Genomic DNA, 20,208 nt, shown 5'->3' with positions numbered 1-20,208 from the left:
TGGCAGGGGTTTTTCCGGTCGAGGACCGCGGTGGCGGGGACGACGGGGGCGGAAGAGCAGCAGAGGGAAGGAGGAGGAGGATGTTGTGACCCGACGTCGACGTCTTGTTCTTCCTGCTCGGGGGTGGTTGGAAGGTGTGGCGGTGGCGGTGGTGGGTACCTGAGTGACGGTGGGATGATGGGGTGTGGGTGTGGTCGGGATGGGAATGGGGAGGAGAGTGGAGAGGAGGATGGGAGGAGGAAGAAGGTCGGGTTGAGGGATCGGATTGGGTGTTTTCAGTGGACATATTTTACTATGACTATGGTGAGTGGGTTGGACTTCCCATGATGAATTATGGGGGGTGGTTCTTTTGTGTGAGGGTTGGTTTCTTGTGGACGGTCTTGCTGACAGAGAGGAATAATAGGCTACCGGCGGTATGGCCAATGTCATACACTCACGTATGTGCCCCCTTCAACCACGATGCAGGACGTCTTTGGCTGACGGGAAAATAACAGTCCCCTACAAGTCCGACTGGCTGGTTGGTATCGGCCTGGCGTTCTTTTTCTTGAACCTGTGCTTGTTCGCCATCAACTGCGTCATGATCACCCTTCGCTTCATCTTGCACCCGGGAAGCCTGATCCGGTCGTTTTACGACCAGGTCGAGAGCCTGTTTATCTCTGCTATTGTAAGTCAAACCTCACAACAGTTGTTGGTATGATGATGGTTGATCTCAGACTAACAATCCGTCCAGATCGTTTCGTAAGTCTTTTGCCTTCCGCTCTTCCCTAGATGGATATTTAGTTAGCATCACCGTGCCGTGACCACTAACACTCTCCGCCCTCGCCAGAATTGCCACCATCCTCATCACCATCACCCAGTACGGCACCCCCAACACCGGGCCCTGGCTCCTCCACGTTCTGGAAATCTGTTTCTGGATCTACACGGGCGTGAGCGTCCTCGTTAGCGCCGGTCTGTACCTCGCCCTGTGGTCGACCCAGATCTTCCCCATCCACACCATGACGCCCGTCTGGGTCTTCCCCGCGTACCCGCTGCTGCTCTCCGCGCCGCTGGCTTCCAACATCCTCAAAGCCGCCGTCAACAACACCCCCGCCGTCGCCGCCACCGCCACGGAATCCACCCCGCCGCCCCCGGTCGGAATGATCCGCATCGCCCTCGCCGCCGTCGCTGTCCAGGGCACGGGCTACCTCATCAGCTTCATGGTCTGCTCGGCCTTCTTGTACCGGCTCATGACGCAAAAGCTGCCGCGTGACCACCAGCGGCCGGGTGTTTTTATTTCTATCGGTCCCAGCGGGTTCACCTGCGCCGGGCTGGTGCAGTTGGGATTGCTGGCGCCCAATATTTTCCCGGCGGAGGGTTCCGCGTTCGCCACGGCAGTGGCGGGTGCGCGGGGGAACCCGGAGGTGGTTGCGACGATCCTCCGGCTGCTGACGTACATGGCAGGTTTGTGGTTGTGGGGGTTGAGTCTGTGGTTTTTCGTCGTGTCGGTTGGGTCGTTGTGGAAGTATCTGAGGCCCGAGAGTAAGGGGAAGTTGAGGTTCCAGATGACGTGGTTTTCGTTTGTGTTTCCGAACACGGCGCTGGTGAGTTTTTCTGGTCCTCTCCTTTTTTTTATTGCCCCATCAAAGTCAAGGGTTCTCTCTAACGCAGCTTTAGGTCACGGCCACCGAAGCCCTCGGCGCAGCCTTCGACAGCAACGGACTCAAGATCTTTGGCTGCGTGCTGGCGGGTTGTCTTGTCTTTGTGTGGCTGCTCGTGTTTAGTCGGATGATTCGCCATTTGTGGAGGAAGAAGCTGTAAGTCGTTTTCCTTTTCAACCCCCAGTGGGATGGCAAGTGGCTGTTGAGCTGACCATGATTGAACCAGGCTGTGGCCCAAGGATGAAGACTAGAGGCTTGCTTTGCATTTTGTTTGGGTTTCTTTGGCTGCTTTGGTGATACCAAGGAGGGCGACGGTGTTTTGGCGTTCTTCTTGGAACAAAAAATAGCATATGATCAGGAGTTTCAGCGATTTCTTTTTTGCTGGTTTGTTTTCTGGCGTTGGAGATGCTGGTTTTTGGTCTGGTTCCGGTTTTCGAGTCTGTCATGGGTTTAGCATTTTCAGGAGTACCTTGGTCTTATGGAAAGGAGGGCAACTGGGCATATATAGCACCCTTTCCATAAGGGAGAGGCAAGATACCTAGTATAATAGTAGTAGTAGTAGTAGTAGTAGTCGTTATTTGAACAATACCTCCACCGATGAGCATATTCGTCATTCATCCTACCTCATCATCATTGAACGGCACCCCAGAGAATTTTCCCAGCACAAACTTCCCCGGCTCAAAACTTTTCAACATACGGCCTCAAATCCAGCTCATGCGTCCACGTCGACCGATGCTGCGTGTGCAAATGCCAATAACTCTCGGCAATCTACCCGCCACCAGAATCGTCAGCTAAACCTCCTCCCTCCTCGACCCAAATAACACCAGAGAAATGCCGGAAAAGAGAGAGAAGGAGAAGGCAGAAAAGACTTACAGCCTCAGGATCCAACTTGCCCCCCTCCACCCCGCCATTCACCGTGTACCCTTTGGTCCTCGGGCCGTCAATCACCCCGTCCACGACCACGTGCGCCACGTGCACCCCCTGCGGGCCAAACTCGCGCGCCAGGGACTGGGCGAGCGCCCGCGCGGCGAACTTGCCGGCGGCGAACGGCCCGAAGCGCGCCGACCCGCGCAGGGAGGCGGTGGCGCCCGTGACGAGCAGGGTGGGCGGGTACGGTGGGGGAGAGGTGGAGGAGGAGGCGGTGGAGAGGAGGAGGGGGAGGGTGGCTTTGGAGAAGTTGTAGAGGCCTCGGCTGTCGGGGAGTTAGTTAGGGAGGTAAGTAAGTAGGTAGGCAGTTGGATTGCTGGGGCGGTTGGGAAAGGGAGGGAAAGGGGAAGAGAAGACGTACGCGTTGCCTGCTATGCTGCGGTCAAAGTCGTCAACGGTGGTTTCGAGGAAGGGTTTGATGGCGAAGCCGGCGCCGACGTTGACTATGTCCCTCCGATCACGCATTGTCGATGGTCAGTCCAGTCCAGTCCAGTCCAGTCCAATAATACGGTATCTCCCTCCTTTTGCCTCTCTTCTCATCAGTCTCAAAGAAAGAATGACTTACACACAGCCGCTGCCAACCCCTTGTCAGCAAACTTCTCCTTCACCACGCCGAGCGCATGGGCCAGGGACTTTTCGTCGGCGACGTCGGCACTCACGCCCACAGCCTCGCCGCCGCGCTGGGTAATCTCCGCCACGACGTCGGCGTAGCTGGACTCGGAGCGGGCGAGCACGGCGACGGGGTAGGCACGGGCAAAGCGCAGAGCCACCGCCCGGCCAGTGCCACCGCCGACGCCCGCGACGATGGCGTAGAGGGATTTGCTGATTTGGGGGGTGGTCATGGTGGGTTGGATACTGGGGTAAGTATTTGAGCTCTTGGTTCTTTTGTTATGCGTTCCGGTTTTACGGTTCCTATGAGGTGGGCGAGTCTCAATAAATAGAAACAGGTTTGGGGTTCGGATTAATAATTGACGTCTTCAAGTGGTGCTTGGTTTCCAAGATTGGGGTATGATGAAAGCGGAACTGCAGATGGCGATGTCGATTGCATCGGTTTACATTGACTTCCTTTTCCGAACTCCAAATCCTAACAGTCTTGAATTTAGCTTCCACACACGAGATATGGATCTCAAGCCCGGTATTTGGAAGAAAGAGAAGTCAATGAGGTTGTATAAGTGGGATGGAAAGCAGTTTGGGATGGCAAATACCAGGGTTAGGGTTTGACATGAATTCCCTGGGCGAAAGAGAAAGGGACAACGCCCTGGAGACTCAGACGCAACCTCATCTCATTCATTCCTTCTCTCCTTCATCAATTTATCACGACTTTTTCCATTTACTTGGACCTCAGGTAAAATCTGTGGTAGGAAACTACTTACGAAATGCTAATAATTTGCGACAATTTATTTACCGCTTCCAGCTGTTTATAATTCTCCAGCGTTCAACCCCGACAAAAAGTCGGTTGACGCGACCTCTTCACTCACTGCATTATTATCCCCATCATCGACCCTTACTTTCCATTTTTCATTCACTATGCCGTATGATCCCAATTGGGACTTGGAAGGCGATGCCGCCTCCATCCCTGCAAACTACGACTCTGTACCCGAAAGCCATGGCTGGATTTCTGAAAATGTTGTCGAGGAAGACGCCTCGCATCCTTGGTTCGGCGAACAACATCGCGTCTCGACCGAGGAACCCATGGACCTCGACGACCAATCTGAACCAACCCCGACTCCTCTTCACCAAGAATCCCGTCTCGATACACCACCAACCAGTCGACTGCCATTCCCTGGAGCCGAGGCATTGGCGAAGCAGACGCTGGTCGAGGTCGTTCTGCATTCCACCCCGAGAAGGCATTCTTACATCGCTCCCTCCGAGGACCTGGAGGAGTCCACGGCAGAGAGGGAGAGTGAGGTCGACATGGTCAAATCCGATCTTCTACCCAAGCCGAAACGCAGAGGCAGGCCGCCCAAGAACGCGTCTGCTGCATCAACACCGGGCCCAACATCGGCACCAGCACCAGAACCAGCACCTTCAGCGACTGCAGCACCCGCAACCACCACCCAGCCGTTGCCAGCTCCGGCCCCAAAGCCACAGGCACAAACAGCCACGCTCAAACAAAACAAGCGCGGTCGGCCATTCGGATGGAAACCGGGCCTCTCGTACTCGGCCCTGCGTGCCGGGCTTGTGGCACCATCATCGTCCGCATCGACACCCAAGCCAAAGCCCAAGAAGCCCACTGCCGGCCCGAAACCGCGTAGTCGGCCGGGGCGGAAACCTGCCCTCACTGCGCGCCAGATCTATCTGAAACTGAACCCACACTTCCTCACCTTCCGCTGCGAGTGGGAAAATTGCCCGGCCGAGCTGCAAAACATTGAGACGCTGCGCAAGCACATGCTCATCGTGCACGGCAAGAGGCCGTTGAAGGAGCGTTCCTCCGTATCATCGTCGTCATCACCACCGACCATCACCTGCCGGTGGAGGAGCTGCCCAGCAGCAGCAGCCGCGGAGCCGTTCCCATCCCTCGAGGCCTTCACGGCCCACGTAGACACCGTCCACATCCCTCCCTTCCTCTGGCACTTGGGCGACGGCCCGCGGAACTCGACCCCCTCCGCAGACATCCTCCGTCTCACCCCCAGCGCGGGCGTGACCAAGCACCGAATCATCCCCTCCACCAACGGCACCGGCGCCAGCACCCACCGCGGTCGTAGCACCAGCGAAGAAACCACCACCACCACTTCAACTACCAACGACGACGAGACCCACCCCGCCGCGCCCAAACTCCCTCCCTACCTCTTCAACGCCGCCGGCGAGCAGGTGACCCCCTCAATCCACGACCAGCAGCTCGAGACGGATGAGGACCGCCGGCGCCGCGCCGCAAGGGTGCATCGCGTGCTGGTGCTGCAGAACCTCCACGCGCCCGAGGAGCCCGTGTACACGGCGCGCGAGATGGCGGCCGTCGCCGAGGCGGTCCGGGAGAAGCAGGCAAGAAGGAAAATGTTTGAGGAGTACGCTGAGTGGATTGAGAAGATGGGCGAGGAGGGGGAGAAGTGGAAGGTTAAGTAGCTTTTCGCACTTCAACTTGGGTTTTATGTCTTTTGTAATGTATTATTTGTTGCGGCGATTTAGATACATTTTCATGTAGTATATCCATGCATTGTGGCATTTGGGGACTGGGATGGGAATTGGGCGTTTGGTCGTGGAATGGAGATGGGATGGGATACATATCTCTAGATGGGCACGGAATGAACCCAGTGGTGGTGGTGTTTGTATAACACACTTGCCATGCCACTTAGGACACCTCAATAATAATCCGCGTAGCATTGCGTCCTTCAATCCCACCTACTACAGAGCACTTCTCTGCTCGTGGTACAATACCTGATTTCGAGTGATGATAACGATGGTTGCGCTTCAAGACTATACCAAACAACCAATTCTATGTATCCAACTCCCAAAACACCTCTCTACACAGTTATGAAGCATACCCCATCTAAATACATACAACACAAACAACCGCGGTAACTCTCGAGATGGTCTATCACAGGTTCATTAACAGAATACCTCCATACACCCAAAAGACAACAAAAAACCTGGATGGGAACCAATCCTCAACAATGAATGCAGTCCTGTACTAGTAGTCCTTACCTAAGGTATCCTGTACACCATGTATGTCAGGTCACCTCAGGTATGTACTTATGTGCCCGTAAAGGTGAGGTACTCTACTCTCAACAATAAACAAACAAAACAAAACAAACGCAGAATCCCGCCCACCCTGTTAACACCACCACCACCTACCACAAAATACAGAAAAGGAAAAACAACAATGCTTGCCTAGGAACCTAGATAAGCAACCTCCAGTGCTTTTGCCTACCTGCCCACCCTGGAGGTTACCTATCGAGATACCGGAGGCTGTCTATGCACAGGTGCTGTGCTGTATACCCCACCCGCCTGGATGATTTTGTGATGTGATGGTTTGTTTTGTTTTCTCTTCTCCATGCGGTGATTCATGATGACACAAAGACAATACAAGACAAGGGGAGGGAAAGGGGGTGATGCTGAAGATGATGGCGATAACACACAGAAAGCGGCAGTGGAAGGGAGGGGGATAATGAAAAGTGAAAAGTGAGAAACCCAATGCGCAGAAGGCAAAAAGAACTCCCGGACCAAAAGTGTATCCCACAGCCCCTCCGTCTATAAATAAAGAACACAACAACTCCCATGGTTGAGGAAAGGAGGCGATGTCAGGCAGGCCGAAAGGGAAAAAAGGAGGTTGTCGACATGGGTACTTGAATGGGCAATTGCCTTGAAAGGTTGGGGGACTGGATGCCGATGGGAGGTTGGTGAGGGTTTTTGGATGCCGGTGGGCTGATGGGTTGAAGGCTCTTTGGCGGGAAACGCGCGCTGAGAAGATACCCCTCCGATGCCCAGGCGACAAAAGGCAAGTGCTGGATGCCGACTTTGTTGTGTTTTTCTGGTTTTCATTTTTCCTCTTTTTTTGTCTTTTTCATGACATCACCACCCCGTCTCTCAACACCACACCACCATAATACTTGAGATGAGGAAACCAACTAGCCGACGAGATAGGTAAATCCTCACCAACTCCCCATCCCGCCCAAGACGCCACATCAAACAGACGCGCGCCTACCTCTTCATCGTCGACCGTTCCAACGCCGATAGCAGCTCGGGCCGGTCCTTGAGGAGCTCCCTGGCTTCCTCAAACGTGAACCACTTGCGCTCGCGCTTCTCGCGTTCGGGCCACTCCTGCTCCTCCGAGGTGACCGTCACCTCGTAGAAGCGGTACAGGGACCGGGCCTTCTCCTTGTCTTTGCCGTCCTTGGCCTTGCCCGACGACTTCTTGCGCGGGCTGATTTCCTGAATCTCGCCCAGGTCGTAGTCGATGTGCACAAAGATGCCCGCCTCCTCCCACGCCTCGCGGGCCGCCGCCTCGTGGCACTCCTCGTCATTTTCCCAGCCGCCCTTGGGCAAGACCCACCCCTTGCGGCGGGTCGATTGGATCAGCATGACGTAGGCTTTGTCCTCTGTCAGCGGGACAACGCCGGCGACGAGGCGCTCGCCTTTGGCGTTGTAGCCTGGGGGTTCAAGTCAGTTTTTTGGGGACCCATGGCAGGCGCGAGGGAGGGCAAGTGGGCTCACGTTGGTTGGCCCGACCGGTGCGGGACTCCATGGAACGATGGGCTTCCTTGGAGGCGGCCATGATGGATGGTTGAGGCGAGGAAGATTGGATTTGTTGCTTGGTCGGCATTGGGTGTTGAAGGAGGTTCAAAGATTGGGGTTGCTCAAAGTCGACTTGCTCTCAAGTGTCTCAAAAGTGGAACTCAACGCGGGGGTTGATGATTGAGATGAGAGCCAAGGTCGACTGAGTGAAGGACTCGAGTTGAGCTTTGGAAGCGGGTTGAAAAGTGACGCTTCGATGATCTCACGTCGACTGTGGTGAACTACTACTCAAGATGAAGTTGGAGGCGACGTGAGGCTGATGTGTGCGTTGAGTCGAAGTTGCAGCGAGGACTTGCTGAAAACTCAGAGTTCGCTTTGGTTCTTGATGGAAAGAATGGTAAATGGACAGCCTCTGTCACCAGGAGGTGCCCACTAAATAGGAGAGCCTCCGAACTTTCAACGGCGCGTGCGGGACATGGTTACTCGATTTCCAGCACAGACGTGGCGGTGAGTTCTCGGACGATGAAGATGACTCGGTGTCAAAGACGGGCTTTTGATGCAAGCCTGCGGACGAGGAAACCTCTGCAAGCAAGATGTCGACGACAATCCCGGCGCAACAGAAGATACCCAAGAGAAATGAGAAAGCGACCCCGAGTGAGTGACGAGGTTGACGTTGATTTGACGTTGGCGGTTTGGGATTGCGAAGACCGGCCCTGGTGGTGGTTGTTGTCCTGTTGTTCACCGAAGCAGAACAGAACAGAATTTTGACGGTGCGAGGAGACTTGAAGAAGGATGGCAGATTTTGTCTCCCGGCCAACGATTGTCCAGAAGGTCTGTGATATGAAGACCCGGGCTGGTAAAAAGGTTGGAGGTGTTGTTGCAGGGCAGACCAGATGTCGTTGATGTGCGGCTCCCCTGAGGGTCAAGTCAGGAACTGCGGTCGTCGGAACAGAACTTTTTGGCTGCGGCTGCTCTCACACGCCCACTCCACGGCTTGGCAGGCAAATGGATGGGGAGGGATCCAGGGGGACGGGATGGAGCCTGAGGCGGCAACAAAAAAGTGGCTGCAACTCCGCAACGGGCAACAACCTAACCTAAACCTAGGCCGCAACAGGTGACGTTTCTCAGGTCGCAGCTGGAGGACAAGGTGGCAGCAGCAACGTTGCGCGAGACGACGGGTTTAGGTTAAGGTTTAGGTACAAAGGAGAAATGTAGAGTTTGGTGGGTGCAAGGACCTGACCAAGTTGTTGGACTCGTGCTTGGCGGGCAGGCTGGGCTGTTGGTTGCCCCCCAGCTCGAGTACCGGCCTGGAAGAGAAGTTGGATGATGGAGACTTTATACCTTATGGAGAGGACTCTACTGCAGAAAGGGACGGGTTGGGGGCAGACCACACGAAAAAAGACACTAACGTTGTAAGTACAAAACCTGGTCGAAATACTTCCGGTCCGGCCGGAGCCGTCAGGGCAAACCAGACAGGAACCGACTGGCTGGGCAACTGGAAAGCAGCTGGAACTTGGCATTTTCTGGCCTCTCCCCGCTGCTCGCAGCTGGTGAGCGGTAACTAACAGGGAGCAGGGGGCTCTTCGGCCCAGCGACCAGGTGCTGCACCCCACATTGGCAGCGGCGGCATGTTGAGGGAGAGAAGGATGGGATGGACGACGGGACTGACTTGCGGCATGGAAGCCAAGAGGAGATGAAAGATGAGAGAGAGAGTTGGGGGGGGGGGGGGCGGAACCCCAGCCTGTCGGGTCCGTCGATCGAAGAGGGGGTGGGGGATCGAAGAGGAACGGGCACAAAGAAATGGAACTTCACTTCCACAGACAAACCCCAAAGAAAGAAGGACGAAGCTCTGGGCAGGCAGGACGAGGCGAACCTGCCCGAAAGCCGGGGGTAGGTAGAGCTGCCCACGGTGTTCTTCCACTCTCAGGCCGGAGGTCGAAGAACGCAAGGCCGAGTGGAACCGCCTTCCTTCCGTCATTGGATCCTCCTTCGGGACATCCGAAGCGGAAACCACCGTATGAAAGTCACCTCGGGACGGAACAGCAACGGAACCTGACAGCGTTTTGGTGAACGAGAGACCGAAATCTCGACGATGGATTCTGCACTTCACAGTAGGTAATCGTAGTTCTACTCGGATAGGTGGACAATTTGTAATTGTGTCAACGAGTTGTCGGTCGGACATAAGATAGATGAGGTATGCGGCTGTACCCCATCTTCCAGCGCGTAAGTTACCGTATTGTCTGTGTTCAAACGGGCTCTCAAGGTGGAAAACGGCTGTAACTACCGTATCATGGCAACATCGCGGGGCTGTCGGCTAGCCCCTCCATCCCGAGACATGGCGGCCCAGGCAGCCGCTCCGAGAGGAAGTTCCCGCTAAGACCATTCCCAGATCAGCGCCCAAGACACACGACACCTCCAGACAGCGGCTCTGCCGCCCGGATGATCCATCCAACCCAGCACGCGACGACATTCCTTTTGTTGATTTTGCCCTGCCGGGATTCCTCGGTGGCCATGAGGACCAAACTCGTGGCAACAACTTGACGACAAACTGACACCTCATGTTTACTCAGCCTTAAGGTACTACTCCTCGCTGAGCTGTTACCATCCGTCGACCCCCACGCCATCACGAAAGCCCGAGAAGACCACCACAACTCATACCACCACGGTGATATTGCCAACGACAAGGTCTCTCATAACAACATATCTCCAATTATCAAATCGCAATCCGCCTCCAGACCTCCATGCCATTGGCCGTTCCCATTTGGCCTGGTCGGTCCTCGAACCTGAGTGGTCCATTGGGTCTCATCATCATCGTCCTCGCCTTTGACGGCCAAACCCCCTGAGCTCTGTTTTGATATAAAACGGCACATCGGATCTTGGTGCAACAGCTCTCCCCGGCTCCCACGCTGCCATGCCTCTCTGAATCCGACCACAACCGCCGCCACCTCCTTCATCACTGCATCTACCACCTGCATTCACAATTCGGACCGCAGCCCTCCACAAGATCCCCCAACTCATCTGTCACACAGAGATACAGAGCACACGACACGACATGAAAATGGAGGTCGACGTGCATTACCCGGACGATGCCCCGACACAGTACTCCTACCTCTTCCCCATCGGTGAGTCCCAAGATTCCCAAGATTCCCATGCTTTTGCGTCGCGTCCCACCCAACCGTTCGGCCCATGTGCCTGGATACGGCTTCGTCGTTGGTCGGTCCGCAACACCCGGCCACCACGCTTTTACTCCGGCATGCTGCACCCATAACGAGGATCAACATGCCAACATGCTGTTTTCGCAAAACATTGGCATCCCCCAAATGCCTGCCTGCCGTTCTATCCCACGGAAACTCATGCTTCTTTGGGCACCATGGCAATGATGATGCTGACAACGCCCACAATTAGGTTATAGCAACTCCTCCGAGTGCGGGTATTGCCATAAGACTCGCAGTGGTCAGTCCACAAAACGTGAAAGTTCCTCCTCCTAGCCCCCTTCTCAGCCATGACCCCCATCGAGTCTATCTCCATCCCAGCCATCTTCTCGGTGTCATGGCCCCCGCTTGTCTAACCATCCACGTACAGGGTTCTCCTATTATGCAATCGCAACCTCCTTGACTCCAGCCTTCTACCAGAAGTTGGTAGACCGGTGTTGGAGGCGGTCCGGCAACCTCCTGTACCGCCCCAACCAACGCCACTCCTGCTGTCCTCATTACAGCCTACGCCTGGACTCAACTCAGTTCACGCCCAGCAAGGCCCAGCGCCAGGCCATCAACCGTTTCAACCGCCACATCATCGGGACCACCTACCCTCGCGAAGCCGCGCGCCTGCACCCGCGGACGCGCGCCGAGACTCGCCGGAGGAAAAATGTTTTCGACCTCGTCGAGCGCATCCACGAACCCGAGGCCGGCGTGCTCAAAACCCCGCCCCAGCCCGACCACGTCTTCACCGTCACCTTAGAGCCCGACACCTTCACCGAGGAGAAGTACGCCATCTTCGAAAACTACCAGCGCATCGTCCACTGCGAGCCGCCCAACAAGATCTCGCGCGACGGCTTCCGCCGCTTCCTGTGCGACTCGCCCCTGACGCGGGGCAGCGTGCTCAATGACGACGGGCGCACGCGCAGGCCCGTGGGCTCGTTCCACCAGTGCTACCGCATCGACGGCCGCTTGGTGGCCGTGGGCGTGCTCGACCTGCTGCCGGATTGTGTGAGCGCCGTATACTTTTTCTATCATGAGGATATCCATTGGCTGAACCCGGGCAAGTTGGGCGCGTTGAGGGAGATCGCCCTGGCCAAGGAGGCCGGGTATCGCTGGTGGTATCCAGGGTACTATGTCCACGGCTGTGCCAAAATGAGGTACAAGATCGAGTACAAGCCGCAGCAGGTTTTGGATCCGGAGGATCTAAGGTGGTATCCCCTGGATGAGAACGCTCTGAAGCTGTTTGACAAGGCGCATTACGTGGTGTTTTCGCGGCCGATGGGCGAGCCTCCGCAGGGGCAACCGTCCGGGGTGGTTAACGGGCATGATACCCATCCCGAACCATCACGGCCCCCAGATCAACTCGAACAAACCCCACCCCAACAAGAACCCAGCAACAACAACAACAACCCCAACAACGGCGCCCAAGACGAAACAGAAGAGGACGACGAAGAAGAAGACGCCTTCCTCCTGGCAAGCAACATGCCCGGCATACCCTCGCTGCACGAGATCGAAGAGCTCGATCGGCGGGGCGGCATGGACGATTTGGTCCTGCGGTCCGACTTCTCGGAGCACCTCATCCTGGCCTCGCACCTCGTCATCTGGGACACGGAACGCGCGGGGCAGTTTGGCACGCTCAAGTCGCGGATCGCGGAGCTGGTGGCGGCGGTGGGGCCGGATTTGATGGGCGAGGTGTGTGTGGATTTTAGGAAGCGGGCGGCGAGGTATTGATGGTGAATGTGATTTTCCATGGGGAGGGGATAGAGGAGAGGAGGGTGTGGGTTGAGAGAAATGACGTGGATGGTGTGGTGGTGTTGGGTTTGTGAATATTCCTCTTCTTGATCTGTCTGGAAAAGAAAGCAAAAGGAGAATTGAAGTTTGTAGATATGGTTAATGTATGGTGTCTTTTTTAAGTCTCCCTTCGGAGCGTAACGACCTGATGTCTCTGGCAGGTGGCTCCCCATGGTAGACACAGCCTCCATGAACTTGAATCATCATCATCATCATTGAACCTCATCACCCCACAACCAGAACCCAACACACACTCTTTTTTTATTCCTCTTCTCCCAATCCATTTCCCCCCTCAACAATCACAACCCACCCCTCAACTTCTGCAACTGACTCAACAAACCATACGCCGCGCCACCATAACCCCCTCTCTCTTCTCTCTGCTGCCCGTCTGCCGCATCACCAGCACCAGCAGCAGTAGCAGCAGCACCAGCCTTTGCCCCAGAGCTAACACTCCCACCCCTGCCCCTCTGTTGTCTCCTCTCCTGCTCCTTTTCCTGTTCAAGAAGCTGCTGCTGTTGTTGTTCCGCCTGCTGGATCTCCCTAACCAGCTCCCGGTGTCTGTCCTCCACCATCCTCGCCAAGCTGTCGACAAATTTGAGTCGGCCTTTTTCCTCGGCTGTGCCTTTCCAGATTAACGCGAGGTCTTTGAGCTCGGCGACCCGCTTGGCGGCGTCTTCGACGCCTTTGATGGCTTGTTCGCTCGCACTGCCGTTACTACTACTACTACCGGGAGGGGGTTGGAGCAGCGCGGCGATCTCGTCGCGCAGGGATTGGAGGGTTTCTTGGCCTTTTTCTTCCAGAGATTTTTGGTTGGTGGTGGTGGTGGTGGTTGTGCTGCTGGTGGCAGGGTCGGTGTCGTTGTTGTTGGGGTTGTTGGGATCGGGATGCGCGGGCGCGGAGACGGAGAGGAAGGAGGAGGTCACGCTCACCTCGCTCGGCGGAAAGGAAAAGGACATGGCCTGCCCGAAGAGGCGGATGACTTCGTCGAGGCGGGCGCGGACCAGGGTGAGCGTGCGGAGTTGGGTGATGTAGGAGGGTTCCGGGGGTTGAGGGGGTTCGGTGGGTTGGGGTTGGGGTTGTTGGGGTTGTTGGTCAGTGGTGGTGGTGGTGGTTACTGGTGGAGGTGCTGGACCGAGAATGCTGGCGCGCCGTTGATGGTGGCCGGAAGAAGACGATGACCCTCCATGGCCGTCGGTGATGGTGGTGGTGCGAGGGTCGAGGAGGGTGTCGCGCACGCCGTTGGGGACGAACTTGGAAATGTCGTCCTCCAGGCGGTCGGAGAGGGTTTCGGCGAGGGTGATGGTCTCGCCGCGGAGGAGCTCAACCTCGTAGGCTAGGCGGCCGCCGCTGCGGAGGATGTCGTTGGTGAGGTCGGTCAGGGTGTTGGTGAGGCGGGTGGTGTGGGCGTTGAGTTGAGTGACGAGAGCTTGAGCCTGGGTGGAGAGGTCGGAGAGCGGCACGGCGGGTTGTTTGGAAGTGGTGGAGAGTCTGGAGGAGGAGGAAGAAGTAGGAGTTTGGAGGGGTGGGAGAGTGGCGTTGAGGTAGGCGGCGGCATCAAAGGAGGGACTGAGGAAGTCTTGGAGAAAGGGGTCGGCGACGTGCTGGGACCGGGGCTGGATGACTCTCCTTGACTGCTGCCGGGCATGGGCAGCAATGCTCCGAGTGCCGGATGCGGCGCTGCTTTGGCGCCGACGGGTAGGCTTGGAGTCCCAGGCCATCATGGCAGTGGAGTTTGTGAGAGTTGTGAGAGCGAGAGTGAGATTTCAGGATGTGTGGTGCCCAATGTCTCGGGCTGAATGGTTCTGCAACCCTTGATTTCACTGCATGGAGTTGGTTATTTTATGAGGATGAAAGGTCAATGCCAAATCCCGTAAATAGCTTCAGAATGCAGCCTCAATGGTAGGATGGTCGCTGTGATGGCCACGGGTGTGTTGACATGAGGTCCAAGGTTGGCTTGTTGGATTGAAGGCCAGCTTGATGCTGAGGGGTGGCTGTCTGAGGGTCATATCTAACCCTAACCCTTAATATTACTCTTCGGGTTTCCAGCCACAACTCCCAGCCACAAATCCACATTTCCTTTTCCATGATGCCCTGCACTGAGGTCTGATGTCTGTGAGGCAACGTGAGCTGCTCCAAGCATCTTACCAGCTGCTTTTCTGCTTGTCGGGCTGCTTTCATCTTTCAGTTTTCTCATTTTGTCCTAGTTCATCGACTTGAAAGGCTCTTGTCCTTTTTTTCAGGAGATCCAAGCTGTCTTGTTCCCTTGCCCTGTCCCATTCGCTGCGACCAACAGCAAACAAAAGCATAAGTAATTAATTAGCGGATATTGGCTGACTGCAGAACAACAGACAGCTGAGGACTATGATACTGTCACAAAAGGCACTTGAGACGCAACCTAACCAAACGGAGACGTGCAACACGAAATACCTGTTAAAACTATGGGCTTCAACAGTAATGCTGGAGATTGTCGCCGTCTGTTACCGTCAAGCTTGCGTCAGGGCCCGTTGGTTGATGTCAGCGTGAACAGAAGGAAAGAAGGCATGCCAAGAAACGGCAACGAGGTCTGAACGCCTGGACAAGGCAGACACGAAAACGGGCACACCATTCAAAGCGTGCGATATCGCGCAGCACCTTCCTGATCAATAGGGAATGACAACAAGTGGAAACTTCCCCATCGTGCTTGGAGGAAGGCTCATTACTCGTTCTCATGATCCAAGAGCCTTCCACCTCAGGAATTGCCTCTTCTTGAGGACACGAGAGGGACAAGGAAGACCTGACCAAGGGACAGGCTAGATTGAGCATGGCTGCCTTGTACTCCAGGCTGACACAGGGTGCCTGGATTCACCTCACGTTGTCACCTCCAGTCACTGCCCAGACCAGGCGAATTTCATCATCTCATTGACTTTCTCACACCTTCTCGTGTAAATTGATGGCCCAAGTTCGGCCTCTTCTTCCCGCCGGCCTCGATTAAGCCGGCACCTTCTCGGCAGCCCTCGCCGGGTCAACAAACCGAAGCCATTCTTTCCCCCCATTCTCCTCTTCCTGGACTTTATTGCAAGTCCAGATTCAACCTCTCCACATACTTCCGACCCAAGGAACTCGCTGGGAACCAGCAACCTCACCTCCCCAGCGAAGGTCCTTTTCCACCAGACCCCAAGGCTCAGAGGTAGCAAGACTTATCCAAAGCCTTTAAAGAGACGAGTGTACTTGACTGACATTGCTCAGAAACCTCCCTCAAGCATTGACTTGTCGTCAACCTATCCCAGCCGGGGGCCCTGCTCTTCACCTTGACCCCCCAGACCGACCGCCGAACCTATCAAACTCATCCAACTCAATACCCCCGGCACTTATATCACCACGGTCCCTCGTCCTCTTCCCCATTCTACCACCACACCGAGAACCCACCAGACCGGAACATCAACAGCATGGGGTTCGGGACCTTTAAGAGGCATCTCGCCGATGCGGCCAAGTCCGCCGACTCCGGCACTATCCCTGGCGTTCTCTCTGTCAAGAAGGGCGATTCAGATGGCGAGGTCACCATCAAGTATTCCCACGACAGCCTCCCTCGCCCTGTCAATATCCAGGCCCTCGCGCTGGATGTCAGCGAGTACCCCGACGGCAACAGTTTTCTGGTTTGGACCGACCCTGATGCGCCAGCGCCTGTTGTTTCTGCCGTCTCTTCCTCTCAGGACTATCTGTCCGGCCTCCCCATTACCACCATGATTACGAAGCTGGTCGCTCATTTGGCCAACTCCCTCTCCGCAACCTCTGGTGAGGATGTAGAGGAGACAGAAGACGCTGCGGTTTCCGAGGACGGGTACATCTCCGACGATGCTGCCTTCGACCCTGACCAGCAAAACTCTCTTTTGGCCCAGGCGCCAATGTCCCATTTCAAGGCCCAGCACGAAGCGGACCTGCAGCGCATCAGGAGGGACCTTCGCCAAGTGAGCAACGCTGGCTACAAAGTCGGCCTGATTGACGGTTTCGGAGCTCAGTCAACTACTGGCATCGCCTCTATCTCGGTCCGCGTCAGCAAACTTGGGATTACCGAGCAGGCCATGGTGGCATGGGACTTGGAGCCCACTGACTACGTCGTTCTCCTCCTTCGCTATTGCGGACCAACCTACCCGTCTTTGGAAAAAGTGCTTGAGTTGCCCCCCAACCCACCCCAAGTACAGTTTCGACTTGGAAAATGCAATCAATTCAAGCCAACTTGGGAGCAAGCCGTTGCCGCCTTCAATACTCAGCAGAAGTGGTCGCAGCAACCCGACGCCCAACCTGCGAACGATACCGCCGCTGGCAAAGTGGTCTTCGAGAAGCTCTTCCTTTCCAACTCGATGGACTCTTTCATGAACGACTGTTTCATCTCTTTGGTCAAGATCCGCAGGAACTTCGGGTACGATTGGGATCGTGCGAACCAATACCGTCTGGAGGCCGAGACCTTCCTTGCTGGATCTACCAAGCCCTGTTCCTACGTCAAGGACGACAACATTGATATCCTGACAGCCCCAGAGCATGCCGGGTCCCTCGGGTCCAAGCAAGTCTCGTACCCCGACCATTTACTGGACGATGGCTCGACCAAGGAGGGCAGCTTGCCGCTCGTCGCCATGCAGTTCGCCATGCGTTACTTTGTCAGGTGCACCGAATACTGCCTCCGATGCCATCGCCGCCTCGACAAGGATTTTGAGGCACTGCGCCCTTACGTTTGTTCCGACCCCCTGTGCCTGTTCCAGTACATGGCCATGGGGCTTGGCCCATGTGTCGAGCACGAGATTCTAAATCAACCCTTTGTCGTCGACCTCTTAGTCAGCCTCTGCTATGCCGCTACCTTTGAGAACCACACGCGCCCGACAAACTATATGCAGAAAACTCCTGCCCCACGACTCCCCATCCGTTCCCTTCCCGCAGGACTGCGGTTTACGGTCCCAAATCAGTCGGCATTACAAAGTAACGCTGCTCCCGCCCAGGCTCGGCTCACCGATGGCCTGTCCCGCCTCGTCTTCGAGGACGCAACCGGATGGGACTCAGTCAAGGGGCACATGGGCCGAGGCCAATGGATCGCCTTCCGTGAGCCGACCAACAATAATTCGAGCTCGCAAACGCAAATACTGCAACACGCGAAGATCCTGGGGGTGGATCACTGCTGGAAAACCATCACCATCCAGATGATGACCGTGACCAGCCTGACCGCTTCTCAGTCATATACCATCCCCAACGCGGGGCCAGCTGCCACGACAGCCAAGGCCACCAACCTTTGGTTCGACAATCAAATTGTCGATGTCTTCCCATACGATACTGATTTCGATGGGTTGAATGACGTCACCAAAGGATCGGCCATGCGTCTGGTGTTGGATACGTTGCCGTCTGTTCTCGAGCTCCAGCAATGGATCGTTGCCCATCCCAACCAGGCCCTCCGCTCCATGGAGCGAGTTTCCTCGCCGGCACTCTCACTTCTCAGCTGGATCGTCGGGTCGAACCGCTCGTACATTCTCCAGATTGACCCCCCGACGATCACCGGCGAGACCAAATCAACCAAATCGGGGAAAAAGTCACAAGCCCCGGTTCCGGTGCTGCTCAAGCGAGGAAGAAACCGCGAACGCGAACGCATTCCTGGCCTGGACGGCTGGGTTCAGTTCCGCTTTGCCCAGGGAGCACCCGACAGAGAGCTGCGATTCAAGAGAGAGCTCCGCAAAGTGGCAACTCGCGAGAAACATCCGACGATTTTTGCCTGGCATGGGAGTTACCTAGGCAACTGGCACAGCATCATCCGGACCGGCCTCGACTTTAAGACGATTGCAAACGGTCGCGCTAACGGTCACGGCGTTTACTTCAGTCCTCACTTCAACACCAGCCTGGGGTATGCGCGGGCGGGCCATCCTTGGCCCAATTCGATCCTCCAGATTGACAACTGCCTGAGCCTGGTTGAAATCATTAATTCCACCTCGGACTTTGTTTCGACCAACCCACACTACGTGGTCGCCCAGCCTGATTGGCACCAGTGCCGTTACCTGATCGTTAGGACGACGGGGCATGTGGACGTGCACTCGGGACTGCCACCCCAGAGGGCACCTCGGAAGGTCAACACAGGCGGATACGGTGTTGGCGGGTTGTACGCTCCAGTTCAGCCAGCATCTGTGCTACCGCCTGGACCAGCTGGAGTAGGAGCACAGATCGCGTTTGTGGAACAAGATCTTACACGCCAGGTTTTTGGGCCCGACGGCACGGCTCTCCAGATTCCCCAGTCAGCGATCCCGCAGCGGACGTTGACCTCAGCCCCTTCGTCACCAGCCAGGGCAAAGAGGAAGTACCTCGAGATAGAGATCGACGGGGACGACACAGAAGACGATATGGCATGTTTCACCTGGGACGACGAGGAGGATGGCGGGAATCCCGTGGTCGCCCGGGCGCCGGTTGAGGGCACGGATGGGGCGGCCGGAAACAGGTAAGTAAAAGTGTTCTTTGGTTTCTTCCTCTGTGATGTTGTTCGCTTTCTCTCTTCCCGGGATCACAAGCTAACGGCGTTGTCAGCAGTGCCACGACCTCTCCTGCTCCTGCCCCCCCTCCTCCGCCGCATCTCACTCCTTTCCGACCTGACGCTACCGACCTCTCGACCATCCCGCGCCTTGCGCCACCTTCGTTCGCCACGGGCACCGCGACCCGCGCGCTCAGCCGCGAGGTCAAACGCCTCCGCGAGATCCAGAGTAAGACCCCGCCGCACGAGCTCGGCTGGCACATCGACTTCGACGAGCTCACCAACCTCTACCAGTGGATCGTCCAGCTGCACAGCTTCGACCTAACGCTGCCGCTGGCACAAGACATGATGGCGGCGGGAGTGCAGGCGGTGGTTTTGGAGCTGCGGTTCGGGCCGGATTTTCCTTTTTCGCCGCCCTTTGTGCGCGTTATCCGGCCGCGGTTTCTGCCTTTCCAGTGGGGCGGGGGTGGACATGTCACGCTTGGAGGGGCCATGTGCATGGAGCTCCTGACGGCGGGCGGGTGGCTGCCGGCGACGAGCCTGGAGAACGTCTTGCTGCAGGTCAAGCTGGCGCTGTGCTCGACGGATCCCCAGCCGGCAAGGCTGTTGCAGGAGGCGCGTCCGGAATGGAACGGTAACAAGCTGGACTATGGGCTGGTCGAGGCCATGGACGCGTATCAGAGAGCCATCAACACACATGGCTGGAAGGCGCCGAGTAATTGGAGGCAGGCGGCTAACGGGGTTTAGAGGGGCGATGGGGTGGATTGGGGTTGGGTGTGCTTTGTTTGTTTTTATGGTGTTTACTGGTGAGGGATGCGGGGGGGTTATGGCGTTGATCTTGTGGCAGTGGTTAGTTTTTACTGGAAATTGACTGGAGCCCAGGGAATGGGGTGGAACGGCGCATTGAGGTACCCGAGGGTCATTTATGATTTCATCATGGGTTACGGAATAGAAGGCCAGGAGCATTCATTCAGGAACTTGTGTTGGGGTGGGGGGGCTGCCTAGGGGTTGATTT

At 56.2% G+C, this 20,208-nt stretch overlaps 9 protein-coding genes across 9 annotated transcripts; 4 read left to right on the top strand and 5 right to left on the bottom strand.

Annotated features, from left to right (window-relative positions):
- Positions 1–300: 300 nt before the first annotated feature.
- On the top strand, positions 301–1,888 carry VTJ04DRAFT_8907 (uncharacterized protein; the record flags this gene model as incomplete). Its single annotated transcript, XM_069367395.1, has 7 exons — positions 301–303; positions 404–437; positions 495–664; positions 731–738; positions 827–1,580; positions 1,654–1,793; positions 1,864–1,888. The coding sequence occupies 7 exons, from the start codon at positions 301–303 to the stop codon at positions 1,886–1,888; spliced, it is 1,134 nt and encodes a 377-aa protein (XP_069215728.1).
- Positions 1,889–2,315: 427 nt separating this feature from the next.
- Positions 2,316–3,406, bottom strand: VTJ04DRAFT_8906 (uncharacterized protein; the record flags this gene model as incomplete). The annotated part of the gene is made up of 4 exons (XM_069367394.1): positions 2,316–2,405; positions 2,511–2,829; positions 2,926–3,007; positions 3,130–3,406. The coding sequence occupies 4 exons, from the start codon at positions 3,404–3,406 to the stop codon at positions 2,316–2,318; spliced, it is 768 nt and encodes a 255-aa protein (XP_069215727.1).
- A 685-nt stretch (positions 3,407–4,091) lies between these two features.
- VTJ04DRAFT_8905 (uncharacterized protein) lies at positions 4,092–5,624 on the top strand (the record flags this gene model as incomplete). The annotated part of the gene is made up of 1 exon (XM_069367393.1): positions 4,092–5,624. One exon carries the CDS (start codon positions 4,092–4,094, stop codon positions 5,622–5,624), a length of 1,533 nt encoding a protein of 510 aa, XP_069215726.1.
- Positions 5,625–6,749: 1,125 nt separating this feature from the next.
- On the bottom strand, positions 6,750–7,040 carry VTJ04DRAFT_8904 (uncharacterized protein; the record flags this gene model as incomplete). Its single annotated transcript, XM_069367392.1, has 1 exon — positions 6,750–7,040. One exon carries the CDS (start codon positions 7,038–7,040, stop codon positions 6,750–6,752), a length of 291 nt encoding a protein of 96 aa, XP_069215725.1.
- Positions 7,041–7,199: 159 nt separating this feature from the next.
- Positions 7,200–7,773, bottom strand: VTJ04DRAFT_8903 (uncharacterized protein; the record flags this gene model as incomplete). The annotated part of the gene is made up of 2 exons (XM_069367391.1): positions 7,200–7,648; positions 7,713–7,773. The coding sequence occupies 2 exons, from the start codon at positions 7,771–7,773 to the stop codon at positions 7,200–7,202; spliced, it is 510 nt and encodes a 169-aa protein (XP_069215724.1).
- A 375-nt stretch (positions 7,774–8,148) lies between these two features.
- Positions 8,149–9,363, bottom strand: VTJ04DRAFT_8902 (uncharacterized protein; the record flags this gene model as incomplete). The annotated part of the gene is made up of 2 exons (XM_069367390.1): positions 8,149–8,648; positions 9,300–9,363. 2 exons carry the CDS (start codon positions 9,361–9,363, stop codon positions 8,149–8,151), a joined length of 564 nt encoding a protein of 187 aa, XP_069215723.1.
- A 1,422-nt stretch (positions 9,364–10,785) lies between these two features.
- VTJ04DRAFT_8901 (uncharacterized protein) lies at positions 10,786–12,661 on the top strand (the record flags this gene model as incomplete). The annotated part of the gene is made up of 3 exons (XM_069367389.1): positions 10,786–10,855; positions 11,139–11,201; positions 11,316–12,661. 3 exons carry the CDS (start codon positions 10,786–10,788, stop codon positions 12,659–12,661), a joined length of 1,479 nt encoding a protein of 492 aa, XP_069215722.1.
- A 359-nt stretch (positions 12,662–13,020) lies between these two features.
- On the bottom strand, positions 13,021–14,442 carry VTJ04DRAFT_8900 (uncharacterized protein; the record flags this gene model as incomplete). Its single annotated transcript, XM_069367388.1, has 1 exon — positions 13,021–14,442. One exon carries the CDS (start codon positions 14,440–14,442, stop codon positions 13,021–13,023), a length of 1,422 nt encoding a protein of 473 aa, XP_069215721.1.
- A 1,704-nt stretch (positions 14,443–16,146) lies between these two features.
- VTJ04DRAFT_8899 (uncharacterized protein) lies at positions 16,147–19,940 on the top strand (the record flags this gene model as incomplete). Its single annotated transcript, XM_069367385.1, has 2 exons — positions 16,147–19,163; positions 19,253–19,940. The coding sequence occupies 2 exons, from the start codon at positions 16,147–16,149 to the stop codon at positions 19,938–19,940; spliced, it is 3,705 nt and encodes a 1,234-aa protein (XP_069215720.1).
- Between the last annotated feature and the right edge of the window lie 268 nt (positions 19,941–20,208).

Source organism: Mycothermus thermophilus (assembly GCF_041956435.1).
Source record: "Mycothermus thermophilus strain CBS 625.91 unplaced genomic scaffold VTJ04scaffold_6, whole genome shotgun sequence".
NCBI lineage: Eukaryota > Fungi > Ascomycota > Sordariomycetes > Sordariales > Chaetomiaceae > Mycothermus > Mycothermus thermophilus.
The sequence above is the reverse complement of the archived record's forward strand: the minus strand, read 5'-3'. Positions and strand labels throughout refer to the sequence as shown.